Source organism: Oncorhynchus keta, chromosome 24, assembly GCF_023373465.1.
Source record: "Oncorhynchus keta strain PuntledgeMale-10-30-2019 chromosome 24, Oket_V2, whole genome shotgun sequence".
NCBI lineage: Eukaryota > Metazoa > Chordata > Actinopteri > Salmoniformes > Salmonidae > Oncorhynchus > Oncorhynchus keta.
In genome coordinates, this window is record NC_068444.1 from 9,507,070 (window position 1) to 9,528,168 (window position 21,099).

At 42.0% G+C, this 21,099-nt stretch overlaps 1 protein-coding gene across 13 annotated transcripts in view; it reads left to right on the top strand.

The window, feature by feature from the left end:
- LOC118357681 (calcium-activated potassium channel subunit alpha-1-like) overlaps window positions 1-21,099 on the top strand; it is a 270,854-nt gene that overhangs the window by 129,886 nt on the left and 119,869 nt on the right. For all 13 annotated transcript variants that reach the window (XR_008077913.1, XM_052477630.1, XM_052477629.1 and 10 more), the window contains exons 4-5: window positions 18,407-18,500; window positions 19,189-19,300. Coding sequence is in view for 12 of the 13 variants with exons in the window: in XM_052477630.1 (XP_052333590.1) it covers window positions 18,407-18,500; window positions 19,189-19,300 (206 nt within the window). In the remaining variant the exon portion in view is untranslated. The remainder of the gene's footprint in view (window positions 1-18,406; window positions 18,501-19,188; window positions 19,301-21,099) is intronic.

The following is a 21,099-nucleotide window of genomic DNA, read 5'->3' on the forward strand; positions in this document are numbered from 1 at the left end:
CCATAATGAATAATAAATAAATACAAATATAGGTCTGGGTTATTAGGGTCAAATTTGTAGAGCTTAATAGGGGTGATATGTTCTTATTATCCAACTGTATTGCAACAGTCTCAGGCAGGTGTTTATTGTCTGTATCTGAGCTCTAGAGCTAGCTGTACCCCAGTTCTCTTCTGAAACATCTTCTTGTTGGAGTTGTCTTTAAAGAGTAGCTACCATTTCCCCCAAATACAGGTGTGCCAAACTCGTAGTAACGTCATGCGACCTCTCCCATAACACAGAGAGTGTTTCTAAAGTGGTCAAGGGAGGTTGCAGATTGCTTTAGACTGGAAAAAATACAGCTTCTCAAATGTAAGGATTTGAAAAAATGCAGTTGTGGTAAGTTGAATTTGCTCTTGAGTTCTTCAAACTAAACATGAGCCCTTTGTCTTTATATAAGTCCACGACTTTAACAATATGTTTCTTTAAACACCAAATCATTTTTTTTACCAGGTGTGAAATTGTTATTGCCCCGATTGGTTTTTAAATTGGATGTATTTCGTGTAATACACAATGTGTTCGGAAAGTATTCAGACCCTTGACTTTTTTCATATTTTATTACTTATTCTAAAATAGTAACAATTGTTTTTTTTCCCCCCTCCCCTCATAAATCTACACACAATACCCCATAATGAAAAAGCACAAACAGGTTGTTAGAAATGTTTGCACATTTATTACAAATAAAAAAAACTGGAATATCACATTTCCATAAGTATTCAGACCATTTACTCAGTACTTTGCTGAAGCACCTTTGCCAGCGATTACAGTTTCTCCCATTCGTCTCTGCAGATCCTCTAAAGCTGTATCAGGTTGGATGGGGAGCTTTGCTGTGTCACGCCCTGACCTTAGTATTCTTTGTTTTCTTTATTATTTTGGTTAGGTCAGGGTGTGACATGGGTGATGTATGTGCTTTTGTTCCTGTCTAGGGGTTTATTGTCTATGGTTAGTTGCCTGTGTCTGCACTTGTTCATATATAGCGTCACGTTCGTTTTGTTGTTTTTGTATAGTTTGTTTAGTGTTTCTTTGTTAACAAATAGAAGAATGTATTCACATCACGCTGCGCCTTGGTCTCCTCATTCAACGAACGTGACACGCTGCAAAGCTATTTTCAGGTCTATCCAGATGTTCGATTGGGTTCAAGTCCGGGCTCTGGCTGGGCCACTCAAGGACATTCAGATACTTGTGCCGAAGCCACTGCTGTGTTTGTTGTCTTGTCTGTGTGCCAAAGCCACGTTGTCTTCAAATCAATTTTTTTTCAAATCAAATGTAATTTGTCACGTGCCTAATACAACAGGTGTAGTAGACCTTACAGTGAAATGCTTACTTACAAGCCCTTAAAATGATGCAGTTTTAAGAAAATACCTTAAAAAAAAAGTTTTTAAAAAAGTAAGAGAAAAGTAAAAACAAATATTTAAAGAGCAGCAGTAAATAACAATTGCAGGGCTTTATAGAGGGGGTACCGGTACAGAGTCAATGTGGAGGCTATATACAGGGGGTACCGGTACAGAGTCAATGTGGAGGCTATATACAGGGGGTACCGGTACAGAGTCAATGTGGAGGCTATATACAGGGGGTACCGGTACAGAGTCAATGTGGAGGCTATATACAGGGGGTACCGGTACAGAGTCAATGTGGAGGCTATATACAGGGGGTACCGGTACAGAGTCAATGTGGAGGCTATATACAGGGGGTACCGGTACAGAGTCAATGTGGAAGCTATATACAGGGGGTACTGGTACAGAGTCAATGTAGAGGCTATATACAGGGGTACTGGTACAGAGTCAATGTGGAGGCTATATACAGGGGTACTGGTACAGAGTCAATGTGGAGGCTATATACAGGGGTACCGGTACAGAGTCAATGTGGAGGCTATATACAGGGGGTACCGGTACAGAGTCAATGTGGAGGCTATATACAGGGGGTACCGGTACAGAGTCAATGTGGAGGCTATATTGAGGGGTACCGGTACAGAGTCAATGTGGAGGCTATATACAGGGGGTACCGGTACAGAGTCAATGTGGAGGCTATATACAGGGGGTACCGGTACAGAGTCAATGTGGAGGCTATATACAGGGGGTACCGCTACAGAGTCAATGTGGAGGCTATATACAAGGGGTACCGGTACAGAGTCAATGTGGAGGCTATATACAGGGGGTACCGGTACAGAGTCAATGTGGAGGCTATATACAGGGGGTACCGGTACAGAGTCAATGTGGAGGCTATATACAGGGGGTACCGGTACAGAGTCAATGTGGTGGCTATATACAGGGTATTACGGTACAGAGTCAATGTGGAGGCTATATACAGGGGGTACCGGTACAGAGTCAATGTGGAGGCTATATACAGGGTATTACGGTACAGAGTCAATGTGGAGGCTATATACAGGGGGTACCGGTACAGAGTCAATATCCCCCGGTGTGGGGATATTTGCGATAATTATGTACATGCAGGTGGGGTTGTCAAAGCGGCTATGCATAGATAATAACAGAGAGTAACAGAGAGTAACAGCAGCCCAGTGGGGGGAGGGCAAATAGTAGCTTGGGGGTAGAAGCCTCTTGGACCTAGACCTGGCGCTCCAGTACCGCTTGCCGTGCGGTAGCATCGGAACCTTTGCCACAGTCTGAGGTCCTGAGCGCTCTGGAGCTGGTTTTCATCAAGGATATCTCTGTACTTTTCTCTGTTAATTGTTCCTTCGATCCTTACTAGTCTCCCAGTCCCTGCCTCTGAAAAACATCCCCACAGCATGATGCTGCCACCACCTTGCCTCACTGTAGGAATGGTGCCAGGTTTCCTCCAGAGGTGACGCTTGACAATCAGGCCAAAGAGATCAATCTTGATTTCATCAGACCAGATAATCTTGTTTCTCATAGTCTGAGAGTCCTTTAGGTGCCTTTTGGCAAACTCTAAGCAGGCTCTCATGTGCCTTTTACTGAGGAATTGAATGTACCACAGGTGGACTCCTATCGAGTTGTAGAAACATCTCAAGGATGATCAATGGAAGCAGGATGCAGCTGAGCTCAAGTTTGAGTCTCATAGCAAATGGTCTGAATACTTATGTAAATACGGTATCTGTTTTTATTTTTAATACATTTGCAAAATAAATGGGGCATTGTGATTATGGGGTATTGTAATTATGGGGTATTGTGATTATGGGGTATTGTGATTATGGGGTATTGTGATTATGGGGTATTGTGATTATGGGGTATTGTGTGTAGATTGATGAGGGGAGAAAATGATTTATCCATTGTAGAATAAAGATGGAACGTAACAAAGGGATTAATAGTATTCATATTTAGTTTCTTAAAGGGAACAGAGTACAAATATCAATTTGAAGATAAGCATTTTGTGGACAACATTTCAATCTGCAGCCAGTAACTAAGGTACCTTGGACCAAAACATTGCGGCCCTCAATTGTGCAGCCCAGTAATACCACTGTAGGTTTGGAAGTTGTAACCCCCCTCTGTTAAAGGGAATTGTGCAGCCCAGTAATACCACTGTAGGTTTGGAAGTTGTAACCCCCCTCTGTTAAAGGGAATTGTGCAGCCCAGTAATACCACTGTAGGTTTGGAAGTTGTAACCTCTGTTAAAGGGAAATAAAGAGCCTTGGTTTTCTGTTTTAGAGTATCGTTTTGATCTTTGGGAAAAAATAAAGGTGGTGGAGTCAGAGGAATTTATTGAAATAGGTAAAGAATATGATATGTATTGTACCAGTAATATGTACAGGCTATTTATTTTACCTTTATTTAGCTAGGCAAGTCAGTTAATAAGAACAAATTCTTATTTTCAAAGGAACAGTGGGTTAACTGCATTGTTCAGGGGCAGAACGACAATTTTTTACCTTGTCAACTCAGGGATCGAATCTTTCAACCTTTCGGTTACTAGTCCAATGCTGTAACCAAAATGCCACCACGTAATGATATAATAATGTCCATCTGTTGATGTTTTTTGTTACACTCATTACCATGGGTTCAGAATTTGTCGATTTCTGGTGTGCTTTTTTTGACCTTCATATAACCAGGTAGGCAAGTTGAGAACAAGTTCTCATTTACAATTGCGACCTGGCCAAGATAAAGCAAAGCAGTTTGACAGATACAACAACACAGAGTTACACATGGAGTAAAACAAACATACAGTCAATAATACAGTATAAACAAGTCTATATACGATGTGAGCAAATGAGGTGAGATAAGGGAGGTAAAGGCAAAAAAAAGGCCATGGTGGCAAAGTAAATACAATATAGCAAGTAAAACACTGGAATGGTAGATTTGCAGTGGAAGAATGTGCAAAGTATAAATAAAAATAATGGGGTGCAAAGGAGCAAAATAAATAAATACATAAAATAAATACAGTAGGGAAAGAGGTAGTTGTTTGGGCTAAATTATAGGTGGGCTATATACAGGTGCAGTAATCTGTGAGCGGCTCTGACAGTTGGTGCTTAAAGCTAGTAAGGGAGATAAGTGTTTCCAGTTTCAGAGATTTTTGTAGTTCGTTCCAGTCATTGGCAGCAGAGAACTGGAAGGAGAGGCGGCCAAAGAAATAATTGGTTTTGGGGGTGACCAGAGAGATATACCTGCTGGAGCGCGTGCTACAGGTGGGTGATGCTATGGTGACCAGCGAGCTGAAATAGGGGGGTACTTTTGAATACCAAGACATGTAAAACCTTGTTCTGTATTCACAAATGGATGCTGTACAAATTGATTCAGTTTCTCTTGCTTGTTGAGGAAAATGATAGAATATTAGGTTTTATTCACTTTAAACCCAGAAAACTGACCAAAGTTATTAATTAAATTGGAGAGGGAAGAGATATCATTCTTTAGATCTGTTAGGAACTAGAGGCTATCATCGGCATACAGGGCCACTCGATGTTCAAAATCCGCTGTTTTAATTCCACTAACTGACAGGCCGGCTCACACTGTAATGACAAAGGCTTCTAAGGAAGAGTCCTGGACTGTCTGGACACCCTTGTCTCATTCCCCCCCAAAAAAGGTTGTGAAATGAAGTTGTCACTGGCAACTTCTTCAGTCGGGTCTGTATATAATATCTTAATAATCCATTTACAGAAGTATTTCCCAAACCCAAATCTCTTAAACCTTAAAATAAACAAGACCACTCAACTCTATCAAATGCCTTCTCTGCATCAAGATAGAGTATGACAGTATCAGCGGACCCTTCACACATGAGAGACTATGGCAGTATCAGGGACCCTTCACACTTTAGAGAGTATGACACTATCAGGGACCCTTCACACATGAGAGACTATGGCAGTATCAGGGACCCTTCACACTGTAGAGAGTATGACAGTATCAGGGATCCTTCACACTGTAGAGAGTATGACAGTATCAGGGATCCTTCACACTGTAGAGAGTATGACAGTATATCAGGGATCCTTCACACATGAGAGAGTATGACACTATCAGGGACCCTTCACACTGTAGAGAGTATGACAGTATATCAGGGATCCTTCACACATGAGAGAGTATGACACTATCAGGGACCCTTCACACATGTGAGAGTATGACAGTATCAGGGATCCTTCACACATGTGAGAGTATGACAGTATCAGGGATCCTTCACACTGTAGAGAGTATGACACTATCAGGGACCCTTCACACTGTAGAGAGTATGACACTATCAGGGACCCTTCACACATGTGAGAGTATGACAGTATCAGGGATCCTTCACACATGTGAGAGTATGGCAGTATCAGGGATCCTTCACACATGTGAGAGTATGACAGTATCAGGGACCCTTCACACTGTAGAGAGTATGACAGTATCAGGGACCCTTCACACTGTAGAGAGTATGACAGTATCAGGGACCCTTCACACTGTAGAGAGTATGACAGTATCAGGGACCCTTCACACTGTAGAGAGTATGACAGTATCAGGGACCCTTCACACTGTAGAGAGTATGACAGTATCAGGGACCCTTCACACTGTAGAGAGTATGACAGTATCAGGGACCCTTCACACTGTAGAGAGTATGACAGTATCAGGGACCCTTCACACTGTAGAGAGTATGACAGTATCAGGGATCCTTCACACATGTGAGAGTATGGCAGTATCAGGGATCCTTCACACATGTGAGAGTATGGCAGTATCAGGGACCCTTCACACATGTGAGAGTATGGCAGTATCAGGGATCCTTCACACATGTGAGAGTATGGCAGTATCAGGGATCCTTCACACATGTGAGAGTATGGCAGTATCAGGGATCCTTCACACATGTGGACCCCCTTCACACTGTAGAGAGTATGACAGTATCAGGGACCCTTCACACTGTAGAGAGTATGACAGTATCAGGGATCCTTCACACATGTCACATCAGGGATCCTGTGAGAGTATGACAGTATCAGGGATCCTTCACACATGTGAGAGTATGACAGTATCAGGGATCCTTCACACATGTGAGAGTATGACAGTATCAGGGATCCTTCACACATGTGAGAGTATGACAGTATCAGGGATCCTTCACACATGTGAGAGTATGACACTATCAGGGACCCTTCACACTGTAGAGAGTATGACAGTATCAGGGACCCTTCACACATGTGAGAGTATGACAGTATCAGGGATCCTTCACACATGTGAGAGTATGGCAGTATCAGGGATCCTTCACACATGTGAGAGTATGGCAGTATCAGGGATCCTTCACACATGTGAGAGTATGGCAGTATCAGGGATCCTTCACACATGTGAGAGTATGGCAGTATCAGGGACCCTTCACACATGTGATATGTGATATATGTGACATGTGATATGCACTCTCCTCACACTCAACCTTGAGGGATTTTCACAAAGCCATTTTGGTCTTTGTGTATTAGATATGGGTCTGTAACTTTCACATTTTGATGGGGATTTATCAAGTTTCAGAATAAGAGTGATTAAAACACTCCTTAGAGAGGAAAGGAAGCATCCTTGTTGAAAGGATTCAGCAAACATACAGTATCCAAAATTTGACCTAGAAGTTTGGCCTTAAATGTCTTTTAAATATCTATTGGGAGCCCATCTGGACCTGAAGCTTTAGCTCCCTTCAACATCGTCCAATTCCTTCTCCAGATCCAATTGTGTATCTTCTGAAATAGAGGGAAAATCAAGAACATCTAAAAATGATGTCTGATTATATAAGTTCTCAGGAGATTCACAATTGTAAAGTGTGTTGTAGTAGGAAGTAAATATTTGTTTTAGATCTACAGGATCCATTGATAATTGTCCTTGTAAATTATGAATTGCATTAATGACTCTGTCTGAATTTAGCTTCTAAATGCGCCAGGCCAGCAATTTATTGGACATTTCACATTTCAGACTGTTTCAGCCTCGTTAAGCAGTTTGCAGACATTGAAGTGGAAAGTTCTTCATTGAGCTTTGAGCTTTAAGCGCAAATAATTCCTGGTTTACTTCTCTCTCCATTTCTCAGATTTTACTGTTTTTTTTGGGGTACTTTTTACCCCCTTTTCTCCCCAATTTCATGATATCCAATTAGTAGTTACAGTCTCGTCCCATCGCTGCAACTCCTGTATGGATTCGGGAGAGGCGAAGATCGGGAGCCATGCATCCTCATGACCCTGCCAAGCCGCACTGCTTCTTGACACACTGCTTGCTTAACCCAGCAGCCAGCCACACCAATGTGTCGGAGGAAACACTGTACAGCTGGTGACCAAAGTCAGCTTGCAGGCACCCGCCCTGCCACAAGGGGTCGCTAGAGCACGATGGGACAAGGAAATGCTGACCGGCGAAACCCTCCTCTAACCCGGAAAATGCTGGGCCAATTGTGTGCCGCCTCATGGGTCTCCCGGTCACGGCCGACTGTGACACAGCCTGGGATCGAACCCAGGGCTGTAGCTATGCAGTGCCTTAGACTGATGCGCCACCCGGGAGGCATCTCTCTCATTTTCAGATTTAATTGATTTTATTTGAAACTGGTAAAACGGTTCATTTGCCCACTAATATATGCTTTGAAAGCCTCCCATCTGGTACTCGTTGATGTTTGATCAGTGTTCAATGTAAAATCTAAAATAAACATCTACATGCACTCCAACGTAATGTAACAAGTCTGGGTCCTGTAAACACCTGGGTGCAAGCGCCATCTAGAGGATCCTTTGATGAATTTTGTATCCCTGTAGAATAATGACACAGGGGAATGGTCACTCAGAACAATATTATCTTATCCACTTCCTGCTACATTGGGAAACAATGAGCAAGAAAATAAAAAGTAGTCTATACGAGAATGTGATTTAAATGTTGACGAGTAACTTGAATAATCCCTGTTACTTGGGTTCTGAGTCCTCCATGGTCACATAAATTTAAGTCCTTAATGTAATGCTGTAATTTCTAAACCTGATAAGCAATCTGCACTGAACAAAAGTATAAATGCAGCATGTAAAGTGTTGGTCCCATGTTTCATGACCTGAAATAAAAGCTCCCAAAAAGTTTCCATACGCACAAAAAGCTTATTTCTCTTTAATATTGTGCACAAATGTGTTTACACCCCTGTTAGTGAGCATTTATCTTTTGTCAAGATAATCCATCCACCTGACAACTGTTGCATATCAAGATTCTGATTAAACAGCATGATCATTACACAGGTGCACCTTGTGCTGGGGACAATAAAAGGCCACTCTAAAATGTGCAATTTTGTCACATAACATGTCTCAAGTTTTGAGCGAGTGTGCAATTTGCATGCTGTGCAGGAATACCCACCAGAGCTGTTGCCAGATAATTTAATATTAATTTCTCTACCTTAAGCTGCCACCAATGTGTTTTTAGAGAATTTGGCAGTACGTCCATCCGGCCTCACAACCATGTGTAACCAGGCCAGGATCTCCACATTTAGCTTCTTCACCTGCGGGATTGTCTGAGACAAGCCACAGAGACAGCTGATAAAACTGAGGAGTATTTATGTCTGTAATGAAGCCTTTATGTGGGGAAAAACTCATTCTGATTGGCTGGGCCTGACCCAATGTCATTAACTGACCCAATGTCATCAACTGACCCAATGTCATTAACTGACCCAATGTCATTAACTGACCCAATGTCATTAACTGACCCAATGTCATTAACTGACCCAATGTCATTAACTGACCCAATGTCATTAACTGACCCAATGTCATTAACTGACCCAATGTCATTAACTGACCTAATGTCATTAACTGACCCAATGTCATTAACTGACCTAATGTCATTAACTGACCCAATGTTGTTAACTGACCTAATGTCATTAACTGACCCAATGTCATTAACTGACCTAATGTCATTAACTGACCCAATGTCATCAACTGACCCAATGTCATTAACTGACCTAATGTCATTAACTGACCCAATGTCATTAACTGACCCAATGTCATTAACTGACCCAATGTCATCAACTGACCTAATGTCATTAACTGACCCAATGTCATTAACTGACCCAATGTCATTAACTGACCCAATGTCATTAACTGACCCAATGTTGTTAACTGACCTAATGTCATTAACTGACCCAATGTCATCAACTGACCCAATGTCATCAACTGACCCAATGTCATCAACTGACCCAATGTCATTAACTGACCCAATGTCATCAACTGACCCAATGTCATTAACTGACCCAATGTCATTAACTGACCCAATGTCATTAACTGACCCAATGTCATTAACTGACCCAATGTCATTAACTGACCCAATGTCATTAACTGACCCAATGTCATTAACTGACCCAATGTCATCAACTGACCCAATGTCATTAACTGACCCAATGTCATTAACTGACCCAATGTCATTAACTGACCCAATGTTGTTAACTGACCTAATGTCATTAACTGACCCAATGTCATTAACTGACCCAATGTCATTAACTGACCCAATGTCATTAACTGACCCAATGTCATTAACTGACCCAATGTCATTAACTGACCCAATGTCATTAACCTAATGTCATTAACTGACCCAATGTCATTAACTGACCATTAACAATGTCATTGACCCAATGTCATTAACTGACCCAATGTCATTAACTGACCCAATGTCATTAACTGACCTAATGTCATTAACTGACCCAATGTCATTAACTGACCCAATGTCATTAACTGACCCAATGTCATTAACTGACCTAGTGTCATTAACTGACCTAATGTCATTAACTGACCCAATGTCATTAACTGACCCAATGTTGTTAACTGACCCAATGTCATCAACTGACCCAATGTCATCAACTGACCTAATGTCATTAACTGACCTAATGTCATTAACTGACCCAATGTCATTAACTGACCCAATGTTGTTAACTGACCTAATGTCATTAACTGACCCAATGTCATCAACTGACCTAATGTCATTAACTGACCCAATGTCATTAACTGACCCAATGTTGTTAACTGACCTAATGTCATTAACTGACCCAATGTCATCAACTGACCCAATGTCATTAACTGACCCAATGTCATTAACTGACCCAATGTCATCAACTGACCCAATGTCATTAACTGACCCAATGTCATCAACTGACCCAATGTCATTAACTGACCCAATGTCATTAACTGACCCAATGTCATTAACTGACCCAATGTCGTTAACTGACCTAATGTCATTAACTGACCCAATGTCATTAACTGACCCAATGTCATTAACCTAATGTCACAACTGACCCAATGTCATTAACTGACCTCCCAATTATTAACTGACCCAATGTCATGTAATGTCATTAACTGACCCAATGTCATTAACTGACCCAATGTGTCATTAACTGACCTAATGTCATTAACTGACCCAATGTCATTAACTGACCTAATGTCATTAACTGACCTGTCAATGTCATTGACCCAATGTCATTAACTGACCCAATGTCATTAACTGAAATGTCTTAACTGACCTAATGTCATTAACTGACCCAATGTCATTAACTGACCCAATGTCATCAACTGACCCAATGTCATTAACTGACCCAATGTCATTAACTGACCCAATGTTGTTAACCTAATGTCATTAACTGACCCAATGTCATTAACCTAATGTCATTAACTGACCTAATGTCATTAACTGACCCAATGTCATTAACCTAATGTCATTAACTGACCCAATGTCATTAACTGACCCAATGTCATTAACTGACCTAATGTCATTAACTGACCCAATGTCATTAACTGACCCAATGTCATTAACCTAATGTCATTAACTGACCCAATGTCATTAACTGACCCAATGTCATTAACTGACCCAATGTCATTAACTGACCCAATGTCATCAACTGTGTCATTAACTGACCCAATGTCATTAACTGACCCAATGTTGTTAACTGACCTAATGTCATTAACTGACCCAATGTCATTAACTGACCCAATGTCATTAACTGACCCAATGTCATTAACTGACCCAATGTCATTAACCTAATGTCATTAACTGACCCAATGTCATTAACCTAATGTCATTAACTGACCCAATGTCATCAACTGACCCAATGTTGTTAACTGACCCAATGTCATTAACTGACCCAATGTTGTTAACTGACCCAATGTCATCAACTGACCTAATGTCATTAACTGACCCAATGTCATTAACTGACCCAATGTCATTAATGTCATTAACTGACCCAATGTCAATGTCATTAACTGACCCAATGTCAATGTCATTAACTGACCCAATGTCAACTGACCCAATGTCATTAACTGACCCAATGTTGTTAACTGACCCAATGTCGTTAACTGACCCAATGTCATTAACTGACCCAATGTTGTTAACTGACCCAATGTCGTTAACTGACCCAATGTCGTTAACTGACCCAATGTCATTAACCGACCCAATGTCATTAACCTAATGTCATTAACTGACCCAATGTCATTAACTGACCCAATGTCATCAACTGACCCAATGTCATTAACTGACCTAATGTCATTAACTGACCCAATGTCATTAACTGACCCAATGTCATTAACTGACCCAATGTCATTAACCTAATGTCATTAACTGACCCAATGTCATTAACTGACCCAATGTTATTAACTGACCCAATGTCATTAACTGACCCAATGTCATTAACTGACCTAATGTCATTAACTGACCCAATGTTATTAACTGACCCAATGTCATTAACTGACCCAATGTTGTTAACTGACCCAATGTCATTAACTGACCCAATGTTGTTAACTGATTGTCAAACTGACCCAATGTCATTAACTGAAATGTTGTTAACATTAACTGACCCAATGTTGTTAACTGACCCAATGTTATTAACTGACCCAATGTCATTAACTGACCCAATGTCATTAACTGACCCAATGTCATTAACTGACCCAATGTCATTAACTGACCTAATGTCATTAACTGACCCAATGTCATTAACTGACCCAATGTCATTAACTGACCCAATGTCATTAACTGACCTAATGTCATTAACTGACCTAATGTCATTAACTGACCCAATGTCATTAACTGACCCAATGTCATTAACTGACCCAATGTCATTAACTGACCTAATGTCATTAACTGACCTAATGTCATTAACTGACCCAATGTTGTTAACTGACCCAATGTCATTAACTGACCCAATGTCATTAACTGACCTAATGTTGTTAACTGACCCAATGTTATTAACTGACCCAATGTCATTAACTGACCTAATGTCATTAACTGACCCAATGTCATTAACTGACCCAATGTCATTAACTGACCCAATGTTATTAACTGACCTAATGTCATTAACTGACCTAATGTCATTAACTGACCCAATGTCATTAACTGACCCAATGTCATTAACTGACCCAATGTTATTAACTGACCTAATGTCATTAACTGACCTAATGTCATTAACTGACCCAATGTCATTAACTGACCCAATGTCATTAACTGACCTAATGTCATTAACTGACCTAATGTCATTAACTGACCTAATGTCATTAACTGACCCAATGTCATTAACTGACCCAATGTCATTAACTGACCTAATGTCATTAACTGACCCAATGTCATTAACTGACCCAATGTTATTAACTGACCAAATGTTATTAACTGACCCAATGTTATTAACTGACCCAATGTAAATGTTATTAACTGACCCAATGTCATTAACTGACCCAATGTCATTAACTGACCTAATGTCATTAACAACAAGGCTCTCTGCTTGCCTCAGTCACACTTTGGCACACACACAGCAGCAGCAACGTGTTGATTAGCGTGTTGTGTGTTCAGTGACAGCAGGTTGTAACAGATATGTGAACCTCCTGTAATTAGCCTTGGAGGTCTACTGAAACAGTATTTGCGACAGACAGAGTGCGGTGTACATTTTAGGACACTCTCAGCCTCAAGTCTCAATCATCCTTGAGTGAATTGTCAATCTCTTAAGGCTGAGGATGTCCTCAAATGGACACCTTAGTATAGACAGATAGATCTCATTGCAAAAATCACCAGGAAGCAACTGAGAAAAGTCAACACTATTCTGTCCTCATAAATAACACCATTAAGCACAGAAAGAGAGCGAGAAGGAGGAGATCTATCCAGCTGGCAGGCTGGCCTGTGGACGCTTGACCTAGAATAAGTCTAGCTTTATATCAGAACCAAGTCGCAACCAATCTCTCTCTCTCTCTCTCTCTCTCTCTCTCTCTCTCTCTCTCTCTCTCTCTCTCTCTCTCTCTCTCTCTCTCTCTCTCTCTCTCTCTTGTTAGCGTGTTAGTCTTTTGACATTAATATTATTTGGCCCAAATAATCATTTTTCTCTGATCTAAGTTTTGGTTAAATTGATATCCTCAGATCACCATTTGTGTACAACAGCGTTCTTTGTTTTACGTTTTGTAAATAAAAATGTACCTGAGCCAATGAACAATTCCACAGATTGGCCAAAATGCTACTACTCTCAGTGACTCATGCACAGACATGCCTCTGTGTGCCTGAGTACGAGGAAGTGGTTCGAGAGCGCTCAGAGGGTTTTTATGAAGAGGTTTTTAACAATAAAAGATAGAATGCCATTGTCCTACCAAGAGTTGCTGAATATCATCAAGCTTCCATTGTCCTACCAAGAGTTGCTGAATATCATCAAGCTTCCATTGTCCTACCAAGAGTTGCTGAATATCATCAAGCTTCCATTGTCCTACCAAGAGTTGCTGAATATCATCAAGCTTCCATTGTCCTACCAAGAGTTGCTGAATATCATCAAGCTTCCATTGTCCTACCAAGAGTTGCTGAATATCATCAAGCTTCCATTGTCCTACCAAGAGTTGCTGAATATCATCAAGCTTCCATTGTCCTACCAAGAGTTGCTGAATATCATCAAGCTTCCATTGTCTCCTTGCTGAATATCATGCATCTTTGGTTTAAAGGGCTGAATATCATCAAGCCCCAATGTCCTACCAAGAGTTGCTGAATATCATCAAGCTCTGTGTTTACCAAGAGTTGCTGAATATCATCAAGCTTCTTGTCCTACCAAGAGTTGCTGAATATCATCAAGCTTCCATTGTCCTACCAAGAGTTGCTGAATATCATCAAGCTTCCATTGTAGCCTTTATCATCAAGCTCTGTGTTTTATCACTGTTCATACATCTTTGTTTAAAGAGGCTGAATATCATCAGCCCATTGTCCTACCAATAGTTGCTGAATATCATCAAGCTTCTTGTTTTATCTGTATCATCAAGCATCTTTGTTTAAAGAGTTGCTGAATATCATCAAGCTTCCATTGTCCTGAGTTGCTGAATATCATCAATATTCAGTCTCCTTCACTGTTCATGCATCTTTGGTTTAAAGGGAGGGAGGTAGCCCCTGGTAGCCTTTTCCCTCTGTGTTTTATCACTGTTCATACATCTTTGGTTTAAAGGGAGGGAGGTAGCCCCTGGTAGCCTTTTCCCTCTGTGTTTTATCACTGTTCATACATCTTTGGTTTAAAGGGAGGGAGGTAGCCCCTGGTAGCCTTTTCCCTCTGTGTTTTATCACTGTTCATGCATCTTTGGTTTAAAGGGAGGGAGGTAGCCCCTGGTAACCTTTTCCCTCTGTGTTTTATCACTGTTCATGCATCTTTGGTTTAAAGGGAGGTAGGTAGCCCCTGGTAGCCTTTTCCCTCTGTGTTTTATCACTGTTCATACATCTTTGGTTTAAAGGGAGGTAGGTAGCCCCTGGTAGCCTTTTCCCTCTGTGTTTTATGGCTCTTATAGAGACTAAGCCACCGCTTCCTGACCAGCCACTCAATTATTGAGCAGCCCAGATCTGGCCTCCCTATGGTCATTACTCTTCTCTGTTGTCTAGCTACCGTTGAGGATTCACACTGGGATGAATCCTGCATTGCATCCTATTCCCTTTAGGCTACATAGATAGGGGCTCTGGTCAAAATTAGTGCTCCTATATATAGGGAACAGGGCTCCGCTCTAGATATACTGTAATTATTATCACCTGAAGTGAAGGGTTGAAATATTCACAATGCTTGGACTATTCTCAGAATTGGCAGTTACTGTTAATAATATGCCATTTAGCAGACGCTTTTATCCAAAGCGACTTACAGTCATGTGTGCATACATTCTACGTATGGGTGGTCCCGGGAATCGAACCCACTACCCTGGCGTTACAAGCGCCATGCTCTACCAACTGAGCTACAGAAGGACCACGATACTGTTATTGATAATACATAGTATAACTGGCATCATAAGCTTTATTTGCATATTTATTGAGACAATAATGTATCTTATTGTATAATGGATTAGACAAATGTATAACACTACACTAATACTCTATTGGCCAGGGGATACACTAATACTCTATTGGCCAGGGGATACACTAATACTCCACTCTATTGCCCAGGGGATACACTAATACTCCACTCTATTGGCCAGGGGATACACTAATACTCTATTGGCCAGGGGATACACTAATACTCTATTGGCCAGGGGATACACTAATACTCTATTGGCCAGGGGATACACTAATACTCTATTGGCCAGGGGATACACTAATACTCTATTGGCCAGGGGATACACTAATACTCTATTGGCCAGGGGATACACTAATACTCTATTGGCCAGGGGATACACTAATACTCTATTGGCCAGGGGATACACTAATACTCTATTGGCCAGGGGATACACTAATACTCCACTCTATTGGCCAGGGGATACACTAATACTCTATTGGCCAGGGGATACACTAATACTCTATTGGCCAGGGGATACACTAATACTCCACTCTATTGCCCAGGGGATACACTAATACTCGATTGGCCAGGGGATACACTAATACTCTATTGCCCAGGGGATACACTAATACTCTATTGCCCAGGGGATACACTAATACTCCACTCTATTGGCCAGGGGATACACTAATACTCTATTGGCCAGGGGATACACTAATACTCTATTGCCCAGGGGATACACTAATACTCTATTGCCCAGGGGATACACTAATACTCTATTGGCCAGGGGATACACTAATACTCTATTGCCCAGGGGATACACTAATACTCTATTGGCCAGGGGATACACTAATACTCCACTCTATTGGCCAGGGGATACACTAATACTCCACTCTATTGGCCAGGGGATACACTAATACTCTATTGGCCAGGGGATACACTAATACTCCACTCTATTGGCCAGGGGATACACTAATACTCTATTGGCCAGGGGATACACTAATACTCTATTGGCCAGGGGATACACTAATACTCTATTGCCCAGGGGATACACTAATACTCTATTGGCCAGGGGATACACGAATACTCCACTCTATTGGCCAGGGGATACACTAATACTCCACTCTATTGGCTAGGGGATACACTAATACTCCACTCTATTGGCCAGGGGATACACTAATACTCTATTGGCCAGGGGATACACGAATACTCCACTCTATTGGCCAGGGGATACACTAATACTCCACTCTATTGGCCAGGGGATACACTAATACTCCACTCTACTGGCCAGGGGGGGGGGCTGGCTGTCTCATGTTGTCCACTCTATTGGCCAGGGGGGCGGGGGGGTGGCTGTCTCATGTTGTCCACTCTATTGGCCAGGGGGGCTGGCTGTCTCATGTTGTCCACTCTATTGGCCAGGGGGTGGCTGGCTGTCTCATGTTGTCCACTCTATTGGCCAGGGGGGCTGGCTGTCTCATGTTGTCCACTCTATTGGCCAGGGGGGGGGGGGGGGCTGGCTGTCTCATGTTGTCCACTCTATTGGCCAGGGGGTGGCTGGCTGTCTCATGTTGTCCACTCTATTGGCCAGGAGGGGGCTGGCTGTCTCATGTTGTCCACTCTATTGGCCAGGGGGGCTGTCTGTCTCATGTTGTCCACTCTATTGGCTTGGGGGGGTGCTCGCTGTCTCATGTTGTCCACTCTATTGGCCAGGGGGGGCTGGCTGTCTCATGTTGTCCACTCTATTGGCTTGGAGGGGGGCTGGCTGTCTCATGTTGTCCACTCTATTGGCCAGGGGGTACACTAATACACTAACGGCTCTCTGACATATTTTAGGATATAGCCTACCTAGTTCTGTAGGTCAGGCACTATATGTGCTAACACAGTATGGTAGGTTGTATCCACGTGAGATGCACTATAGAGCTATATGTCTGTACTGTAACCTCAAATGATGTTGACAATAAACTTGGACTGTCATTACACATACCTGAATTTCGTTCATAAGATGTATAGTGGTGACAGTAATTCCAAACTCATAACATATAATTGGTTATTTATTTATTTATTTTTAATTTGAATTCTTAGTGCCAGGTACAAGTGTTGAGGGTGAGACTGCTATAGCACATTGTTAGCATCTGCTATGGTATTGTTAGCATCTGCTATAGCACATTGTTAGCATTTGCTATGGTATTGTTAGCATCTGCTATAGCACATTGTTAGCATCTGCTATGGTATTGTTAGCATCTGCTATGGTATTGTTAGCATCTGCTATGGTATTGTTAGCATCTGCTTTGGTATTGTTAGCATCTGCTATGGTATTGTTAGAATCTGCTATAGCACATTGTTAGCATCTGCTATGGTATTGTTAGCATCTGTTATATCACATTGTTAGCATCTGCTATGGTATTGTTAGCATCTGCTATATCACATTGTTAGCATCTGCTATGGTATTGTTAGCATCTGCTATGGCACATTGTTAGCATCTGCTATGGTATTGTTAGCATCTGCTATGGCTGCTTTGATGACATGAAAAACGGCAAAACCCTTAGACTACTGCCACTGCACTGTACCCACCTCTAGCGTTAAAGATCCCGAACGGTCCTTCTTATTCCCGTGTCAAAATAGCCTTTTGATGTACTAAAACAACCTTTTGAATTTGCACCTTTTGAAATCCTTTCATTCTTTATTTCTTCATCTTTATACATATATAAAAAACTGTTTCGGGACGGGGGGGGTGGCAAGTGCATGTTCAATAAGTGAGATGTTTCTAACATGTGTGTTTTCTGTGTGTTTCTGACAGCCCCATCGAGTCCTGTCAGAACTTCTACAAAGACTTCACGCTACAGATCGACATGGCTTTCAACGTCTTCTTCCTCTTGTACTTTGGTCTACGGGTAAATAAGGAAAACACAAGTTGTTATGCAAGTGTAGTTTCAATCGTGGAATAAAGATATTTATTTACCTTTATTTAACTAGGCAAGTCAGTTAAGAACAAATTCTTATTTTCAATGACGGCCTAGGAACAGTGGGTTAACTGCCTTGTTCCGGTGCAGAACGACAGATTTTTACCTTGTCAGCTCGGGGATTTGAGCTTGCAACCTTTTGGTTATGAGCCCAACACTCTAAAAACTAGGCTATCCTTCCGCCCCAATAAAGAAATGTATACGCTGAATGCTGATTGGCTGACAGCTATGGTATATCACAACGTATACCGCAGGTATGACAAAACATGTATTTTTACTGCCATGATTACGTTGGTAAACAGTTTATTAATAGCAATTAGGTCACCTCTGGTGTTTGTGGTATACAGCCAATATACCACGGCTAAGGGCAGTGTCCAGGCACTCTGTGATGCGTCGTGCATAAGAACAGCCCTTAGCCGTGATATATTGGCCATATACCACACCCTCCCCCCATGCCTTATTGCTTAAATATACCCAGACATAATATAGGCATTAAAGTCAAAACATTGCACTCAATAAAACTGTGGAAGCATTCAGCTACAACCTACAGTCATGTATCAACATTAAAAAGTAGGATGGTGGAATATAGTTAACTGATATCTTTCTCTATCCCCCACAGTTCATAGCGGCCAATGACAAGCTGTGGTTCTGGCTGGAGGTGAACTCGGTGGTGGACTTCTTCACTGTTCCCCCGGTGTTCGTGTCCGTCTATCTCAACAGGAGCTGGCTTGGTAAGTACAGCACCAGTATATAGCGCCTGCCAAACGTGGGAGCGGTGTTCTAGTTCAGCTTTGATTGAGACCTGGTCTGCAGCGCGCCCCAGTGGATATTCTGTGTATTACACTGCCTTAAAACTGGATCGTTGAATTGTTCAATTATTTTCCAGTTGAGGCACGTGGATTTTGTCTCTGGTTTGACCTGGTTATCTTATCTTGGACAGTCTCCCTCTTTTTAAAAGACACAGGGAGTAGCTGCTTGTGTTGACTGGAGGGCTCTGGTCAAAAGTAGTGCACTAATAAGGGAATAGGGTGCCATTGGCCATAGGGCCCTGGTCTAAAGTAGTGCACTATATAGGGAATAGGGTGCCATTGGCCGTAGGGCCCTGGTCTAAAGTAGTGCACTATAAAGGGAATAGGGTGTCATTCGGGACTATTCTGACTGTGATAATGGTGTTGGTTGTTGGCTGACAGCAATGTTGTGTTTACCTAGTTTTAATGGTTTCTGGTTTCTCAATGGTGTGTTTACCTAGTTTTAATGGTTTCTGGTTTCTCAATGGTGTGTTTACCTAGTTTTAATGGTTTCTGGTTTCTCAATGTTGTGTTTACCTAGTTTTAATGGTTTCTGGTTTCTCAATGTTGTGTTTACCTAGTTTTGATGGTTTCTGGTTTCTCAATGTTGCGTTTACCTAGTTTTGATGGTTTCTGGTTTCACAATGTTGTGGCGTACACTACTTGCTGGGCTGGCATCAGTCTAGACCAGAGGTTCTTCAGCTTTTTTCAGCTCGAGACCCAAACGAGAGATGTACTGTCCTCGAACGACCCAAATGAGAGATGTATTGTCCTCGAACGACCCAAATGAGAGCTGTACTGTCCTCGAACGACCCAAATGAGAGCTGTACTGTCCTCGAACGACCCAAATGAGAGCTGTACTGTCCTCGAACGACCCAAATGAGAGCTGTACTGTCCTCGAACGACCCAAATGAGAGATGTACTGTCCTCGAACGACCCAAATGAGAGCTGTACTGTCCTCGAACGACCCAAATGAGAGATATACTGTCCTCGAACGACCCAAATGAGAGATGTATTGTCCTCGAACGAACCAAATGAGAGCTGTACTGTCCTCGAACGACCCAAATGAGAGATGTATTGTCCTCGAACGACCCAAATGAGAGATGTATTGTCCTCGAACGACCCAAATGAGAGATGTACTGTCCTCGAACGACCCAAATCAGAGATATACTGTCCTCGAACGATCCAAATGAAGAAGAAGTAATGTCCGGTTATAAATGTTTACTCGCAAATCCACCTCTCATGTGCTCAGGGCCCATTTTGGCTCCCAAGTCATAGTTTAAGAACCCTGGTCTAGTCTTCCACGACAGACCACGATGGTCATTTGACCTAGCTACCTGTAATGATGATTGAACTGATTGAAATGGTCTATGATTTAAAGTACTGTACACGATGAGACAATATGAACGTTTATTGGGTTTTGTTGACTGGCACCTGCCAGACTCACTTCTGACTATTGCCCTATGGTTCCTGGTCAAATGTAGTGCACTGTATAGGGAACAGAGACCTATGGTCCCTGGTCAAATGTAGTGCACTGTATAGGGAACAGAAACCTATGGTCCCTGGTCAAATGTAGTGCACTGTATTGGGAACAGAGACCTATGGTCCCTGGTCAAATGTAGTGCACTGTATAGGGAACAGAAACCTATGGTCCCTGGTCAAATGTAGTGCACTGTATAGGGAACAGAGACCTATGGTCCCTGGTCAAATGTAGTGCACTGTATTGGGAACAGAGACCTATG